The sequence below is a fragment of the Pongo pygmaeus genome, chromosome 1 (genome assembly GCF_028885625.2).
Source record: "Pongo pygmaeus isolate AG05252 chromosome 1, NHGRI_mPonPyg2-v2.0_pri, whole genome shotgun sequence".
NCBI classification, from domain to species: Eukaryota; Metazoa; Chordata; class Mammalia; order Primates; family Hominidae; genus Pongo; species Pongo pygmaeus.
This window is the reverse complement of record NC_072373.2, coordinates 180,376,207-180,394,032: the sequence shown is the minus strand read 5'-3', so window position 1 is coordinate 180,394,032 and position 17,826 is coordinate 180,376,207. Positions and strand designations below refer to the sequence as shown.

The 17,826-nt window shown below is 39.1% G+C and overlaps 1 protein-coding gene across 6 annotated transcripts in view; it reads left to right on the top strand.

The window, feature by feature from the left end:
• Positions 1 to 17,826, top strand: part of ELAVL4 (ELAV like RNA binding protein 4) — a 154,459-nt gene that overhangs the window by 39,690 nt on the left and 96,943 nt on the right. The window contains exon 1 of one of the 6 annotated variants that reach the window (XM_063656379.1): positions 17,617 to 17,706. The exons of 4 other annotated variants lie outside the window; for them this stretch is intronic. In XM_063656379.1, the coding sequence (XP_063512449.1) occupies positions 17,659 to 17,706 (48 nt within the window). In that variant the 5' untranslated portion in view covers positions 17,617 to 17,658. Of the gene's footprint in view, positions 1 to 17,616; positions 17,707 to 17,826 lie in introns of those variants that run through there. One more of the 6 variants, XM_063656335.1, reaches the window with a different exon arrangement.

The window sequence follows — 17,826 nt, the reverse complement described above, 5'->3', positions numbered from 1 at the left end:
TTCACTGAACCAGGAGTGAAGGATATATTAGCATTGTGATGTTACTGTGGCCAGAGGCCTTTGCTGGACTGGGAACTCACTTCTGAGTTCCTGAAATCACTTAATTATAGGCAAATGCACATAATACCTGAACAGCATCACTGCACTATTTTTGTCTTCCCTTCCATGCTGGCTTATTCATTAACATTTGTGTAAACCATCTGAACCATAGAATCCTTTTGGGAGGTCCTCCAACTCATCTCTTCTATCTGTAGACCAACTCTTCCTCGAGCATCTCTAATAAAACTCAGAGGCTTTCATCTTCCCCACTGAAGAGTTGGTGCCCTTGAACTGATGGGTTCAGCCGATGTCAAAATTGGAAACAAATATTAACAAATATTTAATGCAATCTTGGACAAAGTAAGAGATCTAAAAATGTGTGGTCTCAAGCCTCTTAAACTTCTTGAAATCAAAGAAAGCCAACTGCTGGCCTGAAGGTCTTGGCAGATTCGGTAATGCTGCTTCTATAACATTAACCACCAAAAGCCTTTCATCTCCAAGGACAGACAGGCTCCTTCGATCACTCGGGGCACTAGAAGTCAGGAAACAAGAAAGGGCACCCACCCACACAGCCAGTCAGCACCTCTCATATCCTCCCACAGACCCTGTTCTCCAAATACTAGACAGCAGAATAATCAGTTAAGCCTTAGTGAGTGCCAGGATGTTTCAGATCCATTCAAATGACTGTATTGGTTTTACTCAGGCTTGGCAATTGTTCTTTGCAGAAGGCTGAGTCTAGCAATAGCCCCATTTCACAGCTGATGGTGCTAACCCATAGCAAGGCTTGAAATCTCCACAGCAAAGGAATTGAGCAGCTCTGACTACAAGCCACCTGAAAGTGAATGAGCTCCTCAAATATTATCTGCCATTCTGCCACACTGCCAGGCACTAGGATAAAGAGAACCAGAAATGGTCGCTGGCATTGTAGAATTCTCAATGTAGCAGAAAAGAAAGACTCATAAGAACTTATCATTACAGTGCGAAAAGGGCTGTAATGTTGGAAAGGAAGCAAGGAGGCTATAGGAGCAGAGAGGAGGGTAACCTAATGCAGATTCTTAAAAACTGGCTAAATTAAATTAAAGATATAAGGCATTGTTAACTTTAAAGGTTTTCCTTTTTAGATTCCAGGATGATCTCTGTACCTTCTAATAGTTTTTTTAAAAAAACAAACTTGATTTTTAAAAACTTTGGTTTAATTTCAAAATTCTTTCATGTTGGCTTTTAAAAAACCTCTTTCTGGCTAGGTGTGGTGGCTCATTCCTGTAATCCCAGCATTTTGGGAGGCCAAGGTGGGCAGATCAGTTGAGCTCAGGAGTTTGAGACCAGCCAAGGCAACATGGCAAAACACCATCTCTACAAAAAAGTTTCAGAAATTAGCCAAGCATGGTGGCATGTGCCTGTGGTCCTGGCTACTCAGGAGGCTGAGGTGGGAGGATCACCTGAGTCCAGGAGGTTGAGGCTGCAGTGAGCCATGATTGCACCACTGCACTCCAGCCTGGGCAACAGAGTGAGACTCTATCTCTAAAACAAACAAACAAAAAAACAAAAACCACCTTTCTAACCCTTTCTGTTTTTAGCATGGGCTTGGGGAATGAGGTGTATTTTCTCAGTGATACCATCAGGGGTGGGAAGGATAAGGCCAAGTGCAGTGAGAATACAGCTGGTTGCTAGGGTCACCTGCAGAAGAATAGCCAGATGGGGAAACTCAATGCCTAAGAGATTCAGATGTTTAAGAGTCATGTAAAAGCCTCAAAAGCATTTGAGGTCCCAACATGTAAAGTATAGGAATTCTCAGGCTGATATTTGGGCATCAGAGAGTTGGGTGGAGGTTGTGAAAAGGTCTGCCGCAGAGGACAGTTGGAAGGTTCTGGTGCTGAAATCAGTGGGGAATGACAGAGGCTAAACAGGCTCAGGCAGGGGTTATGTACAACAACTGAGTCTCTTTTTTCCTTCTGTTAAAAAGTTAGTGATTTTATCTATCTCAAGTTTGTCATAAGCTATAAATGAAACTCTCACATATAAAAAGACTAGTCCTTGAAAAAATCCCCACCTCTCCTTTCTCATACCCCCTTCCTCTGCATTCTCACACTACTCTTTTTCACTTTTCAGAAGCCAGTAGTGTAGAGAAAGAGCTATTCTAAAATATTCTATACAATGTGTGCCACTAGGCTTCTAAGGGAGATGGTGATGTAGTAACTTTCAAGACACTTAGTCTAGTACTGCAATTGAAAAAAAAAATTGAACAGTATATATTAGTCAGAATAGGCCAATTACTGTAACAAACAACCCTGAAATCTCAATGGTTTGACACAGTCAGGGTTAGCTCTTGCTCATTTCACAGTTCAACGTGGGTCCACAGGATGCTGTGCTCCACTCAGTCATTCAGGGACCCAGGTGCCTCTCATCTAGTGGCTCTGTTCTCCTTTAGGGCCTCAGAGTTCTCCTTTGTACCCTTTGCATCTACTTGGTAGGCAAAGGAAGAGACAGAGTGAAGATGGCACATTATACAGAAATTGTTAGAGACTAGTCTTAAAAGTGATGTGCATCACTTCCACCCACATTCCAATGGCCGGAGCTCAATCACTCAGCCCCACTGTATTCTAGCTGTATGGCTAGGCAGAAAAGGAAATAGGACTGGGTGGACACTTGGCAGTCCCTGCACCGCAGTCAGAGGTAGCCCAAAATGAGGCAAATTATTGAAAAAGTAGTGAATGATCTCCCTTTCACTGAAGGTATGTAAGCAGAGTCCAGTGACCCCTTATTTCCAAGTCCTACTGGAGTAAGCTGGGGGAAATTTAAGCTAGAAGAATGCAGAGGACCTTTCTATCTCTGAGGTTCTCTGATTCAGTAAAGCAGAAGGGAATTGGAGCTGAATTACCCATCTGAATTTCCGGTGACTTAAACTGAGTTCTTGGAGTAGAAATAGAATGTTGAATTTCATTTCATGAATTGTTCTTCCAGCTTGACGTATTGGAGATTTTTAGCACGCACGCTCACACCTGGCTGCTCGCCACCTTCTGCCATTGCAGATACGCTTACAGGAAACCGTAAGTGGATCTGCTTTTGATGCTGGCAGCGTCTTACTAAAATGCTTTTGCTGGCATCATGGAACAGGAGCAGAATTCAGCTGGGACCAATAATGAGGCTATTTAGAAAGTTCTCTCCTCCACCCCCTGACAAGGCAGATGTGGTAGGGATTTTTCCACTCCCATTCTGTCGATGGTGGCCGAAATTAGTTCAAGGCCATCAGAAGTGTTTAGACCTCAAGAGTTGAAACCCCAGACCCATAAAGAGGACAAATGCTCTTCCTCACGTCTAGCAAGAGAAAAAGAAACTCACCCCCAAAGACTCCCAACACAGAAATTTGTCACCTATTTTCTGTAACAGACTTTAAAAAGGCACAGCCATGTGTCAGTTTGGAAGGAAAAGAAGCACTGACCTCCATTAAAAATATCTCCAAGTAAATTAAAGTTGCTAATGCTTTCCTTTTCCTGAAACCATGTTGTATTGAAACAACATTTTCTTCTAAGCACTTTCACTTCTATCATCTCATGTTAAAATCCCCAGCCATTGTAGTGTGAGGTAGGGATGTCATGTTTTATCCCCATTTAATAGATGAGACTTCTTGAGGTGCAGAGAGATTAAGTGGCTCACTTAAGGTCTGTGAGACATGTATGCAAGATGAGTACCCAAATCTCTATACTTCCAAACTCTTTCGCCTAGGCCACACAAGATTGTATCAGCTGATGGGTTTTTTGGCCATTCTAGTTCACTGTAACTGACTCTGTCCATCTGTCGATCCATTAATCCATCTGTCCATCCATTAATCCATCTGTCCATCCACAAACTCTGTACCAGGCATTGTGCTTCAGATACAGAGGTAAATAAGGGTCTTTGCCTTCACAGCTTAGTAGGAAAGATGGAAATAGAGATAAATAAATGACGGATACAAGTACATATATAGACAAGTTATGATGGGTAAATGTGTGGGGAAGGGCCATGATTGGAAACACAAAAAGAGCATGGTAAGTTCTTCCTTAGAAGGTCAGGGATGATGTCACAAAGGTGACATTTGAGCTGAATCTTATAGGTGTACAACCATCAGACACACAAGGGGTCAGGGGGCATCCCAGGCGAGGCACCAACTTGTGCAAAGGCATAAAATGTGGCCTATGCAGGGATGTTCTGACATGTTTCGGGATGGTTTTAGAGAGTAATGAACCCAACGGGGGCACCCTGGAAGCACTGCTGAGCTAAAAGTAAAGGAAGATATTCTGTAATACTTGTGTGTACCCTTGTTCCTGGACTCATGTGACATCTCAGTTCTCTGACTTCAGGCAGTGGTTTGGGTCTGACCCACACAATTTAGTCTTTGATTATGTACTCTTGCTTTATTCTGCCCGTGTTTTCATCATTAGACCTGGGCTCCCTAGTCTGACTGTAAACACTAATAACAGTACATTGTGAGTGCCAAGGGACTGCTTGGTGATTTTTAAATATTCAGAAATCAAGCAGTGAGCCCAAGAGAATATTAGCAGGATGTAGCACCATGAGAGGAAAAATATATGGACTTTAGTTCAGTTAGGTAAACCAGCACTATGCCAGGCATGGAGAGCACAGATGTTGTTGACATCAAAGAGCTTACAGTCTTGAGTGGAAGGTAGACAGGGAAGCTAGTAATCACAATTCAATAAGGACAAGAGTAACCTGTGGAACAAGTTCTGTGAGAGCTCAAATAGGGAACCATTAATTCTGCCTTTTCTCACTCCAATATAAATTCCCAGGGCAGGGGATTTTGTGTGTCTTGTTTATTGTTGAATCCCCAATATCTGGCACATAGTAGGTGTTCAATAAATATTTGCTGAATGAATTTATTGAAATTAATACTTGGACTTGATTTATGATCATCAAGCAGAAGTGGGGACAAGTGTTCCAGACAGAGAGAGAATAGCTTGGGCAAAGAAACATACATAGGTGCAAGTTTTAATTTGCCCAAATGTTGTTTCCCTGAATGTACTGCCAGAGAGTGTTCTTATAAAGTTTGGATATCATTGAGATTTCTGGATAGTGGCCTTTCTTTCTTTTCTTTTATTATTGTTTGTTTGTTTTTAAACTTTTGATGGAATTCTTCCCACACATTACTGTGCTAAGTGTCTTGAGAAGATTGACCATACCGGCACATTTTAACCAGGGCCTCTGTCAACTGATGTCCTTTTGAACCACCTGCATTAGGGTGGACATTGTTGCATCCTCTACCCTCATCCCTCTGTTGGAAACCATAGTGGCTATCAGGTAAAATTGGTCATAGGTAATGTGACCATGTGACCTGGTTTGCCAGTACTGGTTTATGCCTGTTGTCTTGTTGTAATTATTAATAGAGACTCCTTGCACTGTCAAAAATATCTGGGTTTGCCCAAGAGAAGCATCAATCAAGAAAAGTGGTTGATGTAGAAAGCCCCATTACCAGATATTGGGAGCACTAATTCAACACTTACTTGGCAGATATTTATTGAATGTGATTGTATTCTGGACACTTCAGGGACCCATAAGTATGAACAAAACGTGGTCTCTCCTTTGCCCTTAATTCAAAGTGATGATTGTACATATCCTAGCTTTCTCATGGTTTATAAGAATAACGCAGTAAATACTCTGTGAATATTTGTTGAATGATTATAATGAGTAAATGATGTATGTTATTTAACCTCTTTCTTAGTTTTCCTTATATGTCAATGCAGAGATAATAATAACAGTACCTACCTTATAGGATTGTTGTGAAACTAAGTGAGTAAATACATATAAAGAGCTAAGAGTAGTATCTGACACAGTAAATGCTCAATAGATAGCAGTATTGTGTGAAAGCACTTTGCAAACACAACAGAGCTACCTATAGCTTTCTGCAGCTTAAAAATGAGAAAAGCAGCTATTTGGAAGCTTTGTCTAGGAAAGGTTGCATTTGTTAATTTATTTAACTATCATTTATTATGAATCAGATATAAGCCCCACCCTCAAGGAGCTCAAATGGGACAGACATACAAAAGAAAACTATGAATCTACATACATTTATGTCGTAAAACCATGTCCTATAAATTTGTGGGTTTTGTTAGAGGTCTGCTGGGTACCACTTTACAGACCATTCATTGACAGTTTCAGCAGAAGGGGTGGATGTTTATTGCTATTAATCAAGGAAGCAATGTGGTTAGATTGGAATTTAAGAAAGGTTACCGTAGCTGGTAGATGGTATTCATTTAAAACTGAAGGTAAAGATATGTTGATGGTAATAATTCAAGACAGGATCAAGATACCAGCTTTATTTTCCCAGCCCTCTCTCGGTACTTGTGAAACCTGTGTTGTCAAACTTGAGCGTTTCCATTGTTAATTGTTGTACTTCATGTTCCTGTAAGTAAAGAATAAATTAGCTGGGTGCGATGGCTTACGCTTGTAATCCCAGCACTTTGGGAGTCCAAGGTGGGCAGATCACCTGAGGTCAGGAGTTCGAGACCAGCCTGGCCAACTTGGTGAAGCCCTGTCTCTACAAAAAATAAGTAAATAAATAAATAAATAAATTAGCTGGGCTTGATGGCAGGTGCCTGTAATCCCAGCTACTGGGGAGGCTGAGGTGAGATAATCTTCTGAACCCGGGAGGCAGAGGTTGCAGTGAGCCTAGATTGCACCATTGCACTCTATCCTGGGCAACAGAGTGAGACTCCATCTCAAAAATAAAAAAAAATAATAATAAAAGAATGATTCGGAGGAAGATTAATTGTGAAGCATTCAGGTAGGTGAAAAGTGTGAGAGGAGTAAGCACTGTTATCCTGTGTGCTTGGGAGGCCTCAGCAATGGAGACATTCCATTTGGGATTTCAGATAGCAATGACTGAATGCTTCAAAATGAAAGTAACAGACAAGGAGGCTTGAGTTCAGTGGAAGTGCTCAGGGACTTGCCTAAGGTCACATAGCTAGTTTACGGCAGCATTGGTGCTCAAACACATCTTTTGACTCCCAGTTCACTTTTCTTTCATTATAGTATTATTTAGACTAGACTAGATTAGTCCCTTCACTGATTGCTGAGTTCCTTAGGAACTGCGTGGGTGTGGGGTAGACATTTAGTGAGGCCCACCCTTCCCCCAACTAGGAGAACAGCACTGTTCTATTTGTTTATATATTGAGGGTTTTCATAATATTTTGCTTAGAAAAAAGCACTTGCTGTAAAAAGGAAAAAAAAGGTTGAAAATAAATCATCCGAAGCTACAAATTAGCTAAATAGCCTGATACTCCTGTAGTGTAAAACTATATACTCTCCTTTTAGACTAATTTTATATTTATATAATGTATTATTTTTACACACACACACATACATCCATACATATTAACTAATGTCACTGCCTATATAGACACTCTGTTAAGTACTTGCACTTCCTAGGGTTTTCCAGAGACCTGGTTGTATAGATCTGAGAATATGGGCTACAATATCAGCAGTACCTTCCTCTTTTCCATAGCTTTCACACCTTCCAGACCTATTGGAGTTCCCTGTGACTGAAGACTTTCCAGCTATGGAAGCACAAATTCAGGGGGCAAACCCTCACATTAGTCACCAAATAAGGTTGTAGCCAGAGCATCCCCGTCTCTATCAATAAAACAGTGCCTGTGTTGAAAGCTCATAGCATGAGCTCAATGGATTTGTTGAGTTTGAAGAGCAACTTCCACTTTCGAGTTTCTGGTTTTAGTCACTTGAACATTTCTAAGAGGAATAATACCTTCCTTTGGCAGAGCTTTCTCACATCAGAAAAAATGATATTGTGGAAAGGTGGATTCCAAAAGTTTTTGAGTCATCCTTGGGATTCATCTACTTTTCATGTATTTCTAAGAGAGGCCATATCTCAGCCTGCCATATGAATATATTTATTTTACTTTAGCAAATATTTATTGAGCACCAACTATGACAGCCACTGTGCTCAGCTGGAGGGAAACAAAGACAAATAAGAACAGTCTTTGCTCTTGAGTACCTTGAAAACAGGTGGGAGAGACAGACCCGTAAGCAGCTGTGGTAATGCTCTGACATGAGTTCTGTGGAGTCAGGAAGAACAAGCTAGTATGAAAGCTCAGATAACAAAGAAAATCATTTTGCTTAGTGAGGCTGAGGGCTTGAAGGATGAGTATGATTTTCCAGAGAGAGAAGGCATTCTAGATGGAAGAAATTACAGGCACAAAGACAAGTGTTGTGAGAGAATAGATTGTCATATCTAGAGCTGTGTATAGGGAAAAGAATGTCTTGGAGGTATCAGGAAACTTAAATAAAGACAAAATTGTAAAGAGCCTTGAATGCTGTACTGAATAATTGGACTTGAAAAAAGCAATAAGCATCTTAGAAAGATTTTTAGGCAGGGGAGTAACAGAACATAGGGCAAACCATAAGAAATTGACCACATTTGACTGCTTTTAACCTATAAAAACAATTTCATGTTTCAACCTAATAAAAAATAGTGAACATTTTTGAGTAATTAGCAGCATGTTACACCCCACAATACATGCCTTACATGGATTATCTCATCTAATCCTCACAAGTTTAGGCACTATTGTTGTCTCCAGTTTAAATATGACACAAAATTCAGAGAGTATCTTTGGACTTAATCAAGGTCCCAGTCCCTGACTTTTAAAAGCCCATGGTTTTAATGATTTTAACCAACCATCTCCAGTTCTGCATTTTATTAAAATAATTTGGTTAGGCACAGTGGTGCATGCCTGTAATCCCAGCACTTTGAGAGGCAAAGGCAGGAGGATCGCTTGAGCCCAGGAGTTTGAGACCAACCTGGGCAACATAGTGAGATCTTGTCTCTACTAAAAATAAAAATAAAAAGTAGCTGGGTGTTGGGGAAAAGGCCTGTAGTCCCAGCTACTGAGGAGGCTGAGGTGGGAGGATGACTTAAGCCTGAGAGGTCCAGGCTGTAGTGAGCCATGATCATGCCACTGCAGTCCAGCCTGGGTGACAGAGCAAGACCCTCTCTCAAAAAGAAAGAAAAAACAAAACCTCTGGTGACCAGACTGGGCATTAGAGGAACATGCTACTATCCTGGCCCTTTCTTTGAGGCAGATTTAAAAATCTTCTTCAAAAGCTTAATTTCCCTTTAGCCAGCATTATTACAGTGAAAATCTGAGTAAACCCTACTGAAAATGTTGTTTGCTAATTAAAAACTACTTATTTATAAACTCTGACATATTAGAGCTGGCAGAGACTTCAGGAATCATCTAGTTTCATTTCTTATTTATTCAAGAAGATTCTGGTCCAGAGAGGAGAAGTGGTTTGCCTGAGGTCATAGAATTACTAGTAGCAGAGATGAAAGTGGCCTTGATGTCTCCTGGCTCTTCCTTTATGTTCCCTAGTGAATTAAAATGGATCTTAGTTTCACAAACATGCACTAAGCACCTACTGTGTATAAGGCCCATTGTTCTAGGTATGTTCTTCAGTTCTCTTACACATGCAAATGTGTACAAATTCATGTTAGGTAGATGGTTCAGTTTGGCTAACTACTGATACTACGTCAAAGATATAGGCGGAAATCTGTCTTTTAGCTATCCATATCATGGAATTGGCAAACATACATTGATAATAAATGTTTAATAGTGAAGATATCCATTAAGATTACTGTTCTAAGTCCTCGTGTGTTTTGTTTCCTTTTGCCCCAAGGTACCCATGTGCTAACCAATAATAAAGAAAAAATTTCAAGCAGGAGTTTTACATTACTTAAGTTGTGAAACCTTGAAGATGATGTAAGCATTTCAAAATCCTTGAACAAGATGTAAGTTTTAATGATATGCATAACATATATGACACACATTTACATTCATAGGATTTTGGAAGGCTAGCGAAATTTTTGGCAAGCATTCTTATTTCACTGACAATGGAAAAATCATCAATGTGATGATTATTTGATTATCCGACGGTCCATTTTATGGGTAATGAAGTGGGCAAAGTAGGTATCAAATAATAAAATTAGTAAATACTCTTTATTCACTCTTCTCAGTAAGGGAGGAATAGCAAGTGGTTAGACTGAATAGTGAGTTCAATATCAATAACCCTTTTAAAATAACTTAAGTGTAATTTCTATAATGACCTACGATTAACAATAACTTGATTAAATAAAGGAAAAGTTATGTTTGTGAGTAATTTTATGGAAGGACCAGGGCTTTTCTAGACACTCAAATTTTGTAGAAGCCTAGCATCATTGTGGTTACCTCATAATATCATAAAGGAAGGTTAACATGAAATAAGCACTTGTAGCAAATAAGGCTTTGGGTGTTGTAATGTTAAAACTTCTGTTCAAAAACCTTACATTAAAAAAGTACTCATCTTCATTAAAGATGTGATCCTTTTCACACAGGTATTTTGAACTTCAAGCTGCTGTTGCTAAGGGGTTGCTAAGGGAAATGAGCTACTCAGCATTAATGTGTAACTGTACTCTTCTGCTTAAAAGTAGTTAAATCATTTCCCCAGCTTTAGAGTCAGAGAGGGGAAGAACTAAAAAGGGTCAAGTGGAGAGTTGCCTCTTTCTGACGGTTATATAGCATGCCTCTCTTGTTTTTCATATTTTTTTATTCACCTCTCATAGAGAAAGGAAGCAACCTTTCTGGGCATAAGAGGGTTGAAAACTAGACTACCAAGTAGGGCAGGGCTTATAATAAGTGTAGAATGTCCCTGGCTAAGGCAGAAGGGAAGTGCCTGATCACTGAAAGAAAAGCAGCCATGGGCTGTTGATCTAAGGCTTCTGCTGGTGACCAATCTCAGGAAAGGGCTTTTTATAATAAGTCAGCATTAAGGATGACTTGATATAGAAAGTTATGTATTAGTGAATAGAGCATTGACCACCAAATAATTATACCCTAAGCAGTTGGTTCAAAAGTTTTTCTGAATTATTTGAAATCAATAATTTATATCTTTTCTTGAGTGCCCACTATATTCCAGGTACTGTTATTCTATGTGCTGGGGTTATAAGGCAAATAACGTACAGTTTCTGCCATGGAAGCTCACAGTACAGTGTGAAAGTAACAATGAACTGGCTGGGTGCGGTGGCTCATGCCTGTAATCCCAGCACTTTGGGAGGCCGAGGCAGGTGGATCACCTGAGGTCGGGAGTTCAAGACCAGCCTGACCAACATGGAGAAATCCCGTCTCTATTAAAAATACAAAATTAGCCAGGCATGGTGGCGCATGCCTGTAATCTCAGCTACTCGGGAGGCTGAGGCAAGAGAATTGCTTGAACCAGGAAGGCAGAGGTTGCAGTGAGCCAAGATCACGCCACTGCACTTCTAGCCTGGGTGACAGAGTGAAACTCTGCCTCAAAAAAAAAAAAAAAGAAAAGAAAAAGAAAGAAAGTAACAATGAACTATAATCCATTGAATGCAATCTGTAATTGAATTGTTAGAAAATTACTGAAGTCTGGAATTATGTTCACAGTGGATTTTTAATAAATAAAATTTGGAAATATTTGTAAAGATATTTCATCTGAAGATCAGTCACTCTCTACACCATTTCCAAGCCTGGGGAATGGAATAGCACATGCACGAAATAATGTAGACAAAATGTTTCCCTTGTAATCCTCATAGGACCAGGGTTCTATTATCACCGGGTGGCAGAATACGGAATTTACAGGCATAGATTATTTTGATTGTTACTGTTTTAAATGTCAATAGAAGTCAAAGACATTATTTTGAATATTAGTTTTTGAGTATAGAGTAACACAGAAAATAAGACTTAAATATCTTTAGATTCACACTTTTCTGTGTAAGTTGGTATGTTATAGAGAAAAGACTGTGGACTGAGGTTCGGCATACGTAAGCATGAAACTTAAATTGGCCTCTTACTAGTTACATGATCCTGAGAAAATCAGTTAAATTATGTAATCTCTAGTTTTCTTATTGGAAATCTCAGAGTTGTGAGATTAAATGAGATTTATAGGCACAGCACCTACCATAATGTTCAATACACAGTGAATGTTCCTTCAATATTAATTCTTGTTCCTTTTATAAAGAACATACTGAATAAGAGGTCTGCCCGCCCACAGTCGTCATATCATAATATCCCTCTGTTTATAGCTTTTAAAAATGGAGGAGGTTGGAATAGATTCAGAGGAGCCTTCATAGGGGTTCTGGCTAGGATGCGATGGCTGTCAGTATCTCTTTCCTTTCCCCCTACCCCACCTCTATTCTTATATGAAAAATATTCTGCATTTTCCTAGCCAATTCTTATCATTCTTTGGATCTCGCCTCAGTTCAGGCTTCTCCCATGAAGCCTTCCCCATCACTCCACATCTCATCCTCATTATCAACTATCTCTAACACTTAATTTTAGTATTCTTTTTACATCCTTCTTTAGGCTATTAGGATTCATGCGTAAAAAGGAAAGCTCCTTCCCAACCAGATTTTAAGCTCCTTGAAGGTGGGGACTATGACTTCTATTTCTTTTTATTGTTCACACCAATGATTTAGCACTGAACTTTGCTCACAAGATTAAGTAAATGTTGATCTGCAGCAGGCACTTTTTTATTAGAACTGGAACAGACCATTCAGCCTTTGTTAGTTATGATTGTCTTGTTATTCTCTAGTTGTTTTGAGAGTCTTTATATCATATCTTCCTCAACAAGATTGAATTATCCTGAAACTAATACTAATTTATGCATTTCCTCCCCATTCTACATATTAGTAATAATTGCTGCCATTTAGAGTGATGCCTCCACCAAGACTATGTATGTTGTTTTGTTTTTTTTTTCTGGCAACAAACCATAAGTGAAGTATTATTGTGCCCATTTTACAGAGGAGGAAATTGAGGCTTATGGAGCCTAACATATCATTTTTCCCTAAGGAGATGTTCAGCCACCCCTAGTTGAATCAAACAAAATGGGCCTTGGGATAGTGCTTGAAGTGTTAATGAGTGGGACTATTGATCTTCATTCATTCCTCATAACTCAGCACTACTTGGAAATAAGGACATATAACTTAATTCAACTACTGCTTGTTGAGCAACTACTGTATGTAAGGGTTTTTTTCAGGTTTAAAAGAGGAAAAACAGGTAGGGTTGGGGACTCAATCAGTTACTCATCCTGCTTTCTAAAATGCTTTGCTTTCCAGCTTTAATCTTTTGTATTTCTCCCACTCCAAATTTACAGCCTGATCATAATAATAGATTAAACGAGATATCTTGAGGACATACCTAGCTAAAAGCATGTCACAAAGAAATCTTTTTAAGAAAATTTTTTTAAAGAATATTTTTTAAATTTTTTAATCTTGCTATTTTTTAGTTGAGAAAAAATTGAGCGTGACTTTCACCTTCCCTTTCCTTTCTCTTCTAGTCTGTGCCCATCTTTCTCACTGATTCAACAAATATTTACTAAGGCTGGGCACAAAGGCTTATGCCTATTATATTAGCACTTTGAGAGGCTGAGGCTGAGGGATCTCTTGAGGCCAGGAGTTCAAGACAAGGCTGGGCAAAATACCGAGACCCCTATCTCTACCCAAAAAAAAAAAAAAATTCTTAATTAAAAAACATAAATGTTTACTAAGCATATTCTTCTGTGACATAAAGGAAGGGATATCTTACTTTTAGATAAGGAAAACACCTTTCTAGAAATATGCTTAGATACTATAATTGTCACTACTGTGGGGTTGAGTAAAATTGTGTATGTCAAGTGCCTAATACAGTGTTTGGTATACAGTAGACTCCTGGTAAAATGTAGCATTTTCATTTGTGCTTTAGAATTCCTGTTAATTTCGTCCGGGTGCGGTGGCTCACGCCTGTAATCCCAGCACTTTGGGAGGCCGAGGCAGGCAGATCACGAGGTCAGGAGATTGAGACCATCCTGGCTAACACAGTGAAACCCTGTCTCTACTAAAAATACAAAAAATTAGCCAGGTGTGGTGGCGGGCACCTGTAGTCCCAGCTACTCAGGAGGCTGAGGCAGGAGAATGGCTGAACCTGGGAGGCGGAGCTTGCAGTGAGCCGAGATGGCGCCACTGCACTCCAGCCTGGGCGACAAAGCGAGACTCCATCTCAAAAAAAATAAATATGTAAAATAAAATAAAATAAAAACTCTGCTCTAACTGGCAAGTCAAGGAATTCCTGTTAATTTCGTTATTTCTTCTCCTCCCTTTCTCCCCTCCCCTCCTCTCCCTTTGACCTTTTCTTCCTTCTTTCTCCTCCTCCTCCTCCCTTCTTTTTCCATGGATGTACCTTCTTGGCCTTTTACATCTATTCCTTTATTATTAGTTACAGAATTATAAATGAGTCCAGAATTTTTTTAAATTCCATATCAAGTCATTTTCAAAAATTTATTAAACTGACCAAACACTATATCCTTTAATGGTATGAATAGCTACTCCATACTTTACCTGCTCGTGCACTTAGATTTATAAAAATTTATACATATAGCAGGGTTTTTGGTTTGTTTCTTTGTTTTGGTTTTTTATTTTTAGTAAAGCTCATCTGAACTGATATGAAAAGGCCCCAAATCCCTTAATGCAGGGATCTTCAGAAATCTCTGTGTTTTCACATTGACCCTGCTGAGTGTTTTGGGGGTTATGATGAAGAATATATCAGGGAAAAGTCCAGACAGCCATTCCCTAAATCAGATGCTTGGATATATGTGTATTTACCTTTTTTTTTTTTTTTCAGAATTTTGTAAGTAAGATAGTTTTCCTGTACTTCAAATTTTCTTTCCCAGAAAGACATCGTAGTGCTTTAAGACTATGGTCACAGGCACATTTGAAAAAGTAAGCATACATACACTGACTCTGGAAAGGAACCTTTTACTTTCAGCTGCTGTTCTTGCATAAGGCTTAGGAATATGAAGAGAAAGCAGGAAGATGAAGTATGAATCTACTCTTAGGTCCATTTACCTGCACAGGTGAACTCTTGGCAATTTAGACAGGTTAGACATCCATTTGTCACATTTCCCCCCACAGTAGCATTCTTCTAGCTTTCCCACAGTCTGTAGTAGACAAAACTACTTAGGAAGGAGAAAGGCATTATTGACTATCAGGTCATATATCTCACAGAGAACATTCGACAGTGAATTTCTGATAGACTCCTTCACATCAATCTGGTGCATCTTTCTTGCCTCCGTAGTATGTTTGCATTTTCCTATAAAAATTGATTTAATGTTTCTACATGATAAAGAAAAAAAAAGACAGAAACCAACATCACAATTCAACAAAGGAAAATTAAGCTTTAAATTTTCTCAAAAGCTTTTACATATAGTATACCATTTTCTGGGCAGACTGTATTTTTCCTAAAGAAAGAAATGACAGCAGTTTAGGTTTATTTTTCAAGGGAAGAGGTAAAGGATAAAAAGAAATTGAACCACAGGAAAATGTCAGGTCATAGTCACTGATGACGCTATTTAAATGGTGTGCTATAATCGTATTAGGGCAGAGCACATGGAATTCCTGATTTCTGCATGACAGTGAAGAAGGGCCAGCAAATATCTATATGTGTGTGTGTGGATATGTGAGTGTCTGTTCACTCTACCTTCCCACCCCGTTTTGCTAATTCAATTGAGGGGCAAGAAGAGGTAATCCAGACAGCCGGAACAGGAGGAAAAGATCTGCAGCTGTGTTCGGAGGGACTGGTGTGAAGAGAGAGGCTCAGTCTGACTTGGAGTTTTGTGCTGTTGCACGTGAATGCTCTGGAACTGCCCTAATCAACTGAAAATGAGCCGGCTACAGTCATATGGAACAGGTCTGTTTAGCCACATCGCTGGATAGCCTGGCAGATGGTAGACCGTCAATGGGTGGTATTGATTGGCTGGATTTGCCTTAGGGTAACAAGACTATGGGTCCTTAAAAACCCGCTTCATCTTATTTTCCTTTGTGCAGCTTCATACAGTAGTGGTTTTCTCTTCTCACTCCCCCTAGTCCCCAGTATCCCCTTTTTCCCTTTTCAAATTAAAAGTCTTCCTTGGTAATCAAAATAGAGAGGTTACCTTGAGATAAACACTCTTTAAATTAGCACCAAGGCAAGAAAACTTGAGAATATTTTATTTACTAGGCTGATTACATTTTAATGTTTGAAGAAAGTGACATTTTTTAATTAGTGTTTAAGACATATGGTGAGTGTACAAATTAGCTTATTTCATACAACCAGAATTTGATGAGATCAACTCCTCCTTCTCACTCCCCAGTTAAAAATTGTCACTTGAAACTTAATATATGCAAGGAGGTTAAATGGTATTAAGTGATGCCGTCTTGACTTAAAGATGAAGGACATAGTCACTATTGTGTATGGCTAAATATGGCCTGGATGGGCTGGGAAAACATTAGTGTCAACACCTGTGTTTGCAAGAAAATGTGGAGGTTCCAGACCTTTAATTTTGTCCAGCCAAGAAAAGAAAATCCCAGGTATCTGTGTGTGTGGGTTTCTGTTTTAGACACATGTGGAACATAGAATGGTGTTGCATGCTTTATAAGTAATAAGATCCTCCTTAAAATCAGGCCATATAACAATATAAGTGATGTAGTTTATTTTTGTTCATGTGGTTCTATATCCTTTTAACATACCCCCAATCACTTGGAGCTTTCAACTTGGGACATTCTATTTATTCTTGGCAGAGGAGCAGATTAATTGGAATAGAGTGGTACAAAGGAGATGCCAAGTTAGCTATACATCCAAAATAGTATACGACAGAAATGTTCCACTTCGAGGCAGATCTTCGGGAAAAAGAACAGCAATGGGTAGAGATATGTGATTGGCTTGCTCTTGTGGTTGTTTATCACTATTCATATAATTGTATTTTAAAAAGAGAGGCTTAAGATTTTGCATTTTTTTTCGGTGCCTTTACTTTTAAGCTTTCGGTTGTTTCTTATCAGGAAACACCCATATTAAATAAACCTAATTTCTACTCAGAAGAAAAGTTGCACCCTTAAACTCTTGCCTCCATCTTGTATGTGCTTCATCCACATGCATACTTTTGAGTTTTCATCACTGTGTGTGAATATTTTTCTGTTTTTGCTAAAGAGAAATATTTCCATGAGGTTTTTGGCCTTCCGCATTGCTCTGTGTTGATTGTATTTTCCTTGTTCATCCTTTGCTGAATGAAACAAAGCTTGTTTGTGTTTCATTCTTCGCAGTTCTTATTAGAATTGGTGGCAGTGTTTTGTTTTGTTTTGTTTCGTTTCCTTGCTTTAAGTCAAGAGAAGGAATTTTATTTATTTATTTTGACAAGATATAGTGAGAGACAATCTTGCCTGTTAAGATGCTAGTGTTTCTCATGTCACATTTTACACCCAAAAGCTATTCCAAGGGAAAAAAAAAAGAAATCTTTTAAGATGGTTCATTTGAATCTGTGCACTCTACCCACCTGGTGGTTATATAGTGAACTGTTACTTTAAAGAGTAGTTTAAACACCAGCCATGTTTGGGGCAGGCTGCTCTTGCAAAGAGAGCAGTACATATAACAGGAGTCTACTGTGTGTGAGATAAGGGGAAAATTCAGCTCACTGACTAGAGGTTTTAATGTACGAACTCTAGGGAAATAATATATTGACTGTTCCGTGGTGCGCAAGAAAATTGAAGAACCCTTTGCAGACGGAGTGCTTTGCAAAGGATTCTGTTTCTCTTAAAACAAAATCTGTGGCAAGATGTTTGAAATCAGCAGGACGCTTAATGCTGCTTTGTTAAATAATGAGGTAATATTTTGTCACTTTTTTCTGGGCAGCATCTGTTTTCCCCCCCCCTTCTTTTTTTTCCCTATATTTATGAAGGATTCCTTTTTTTCCGCCTCATAGAAGTTAAGGAAATACAATTCA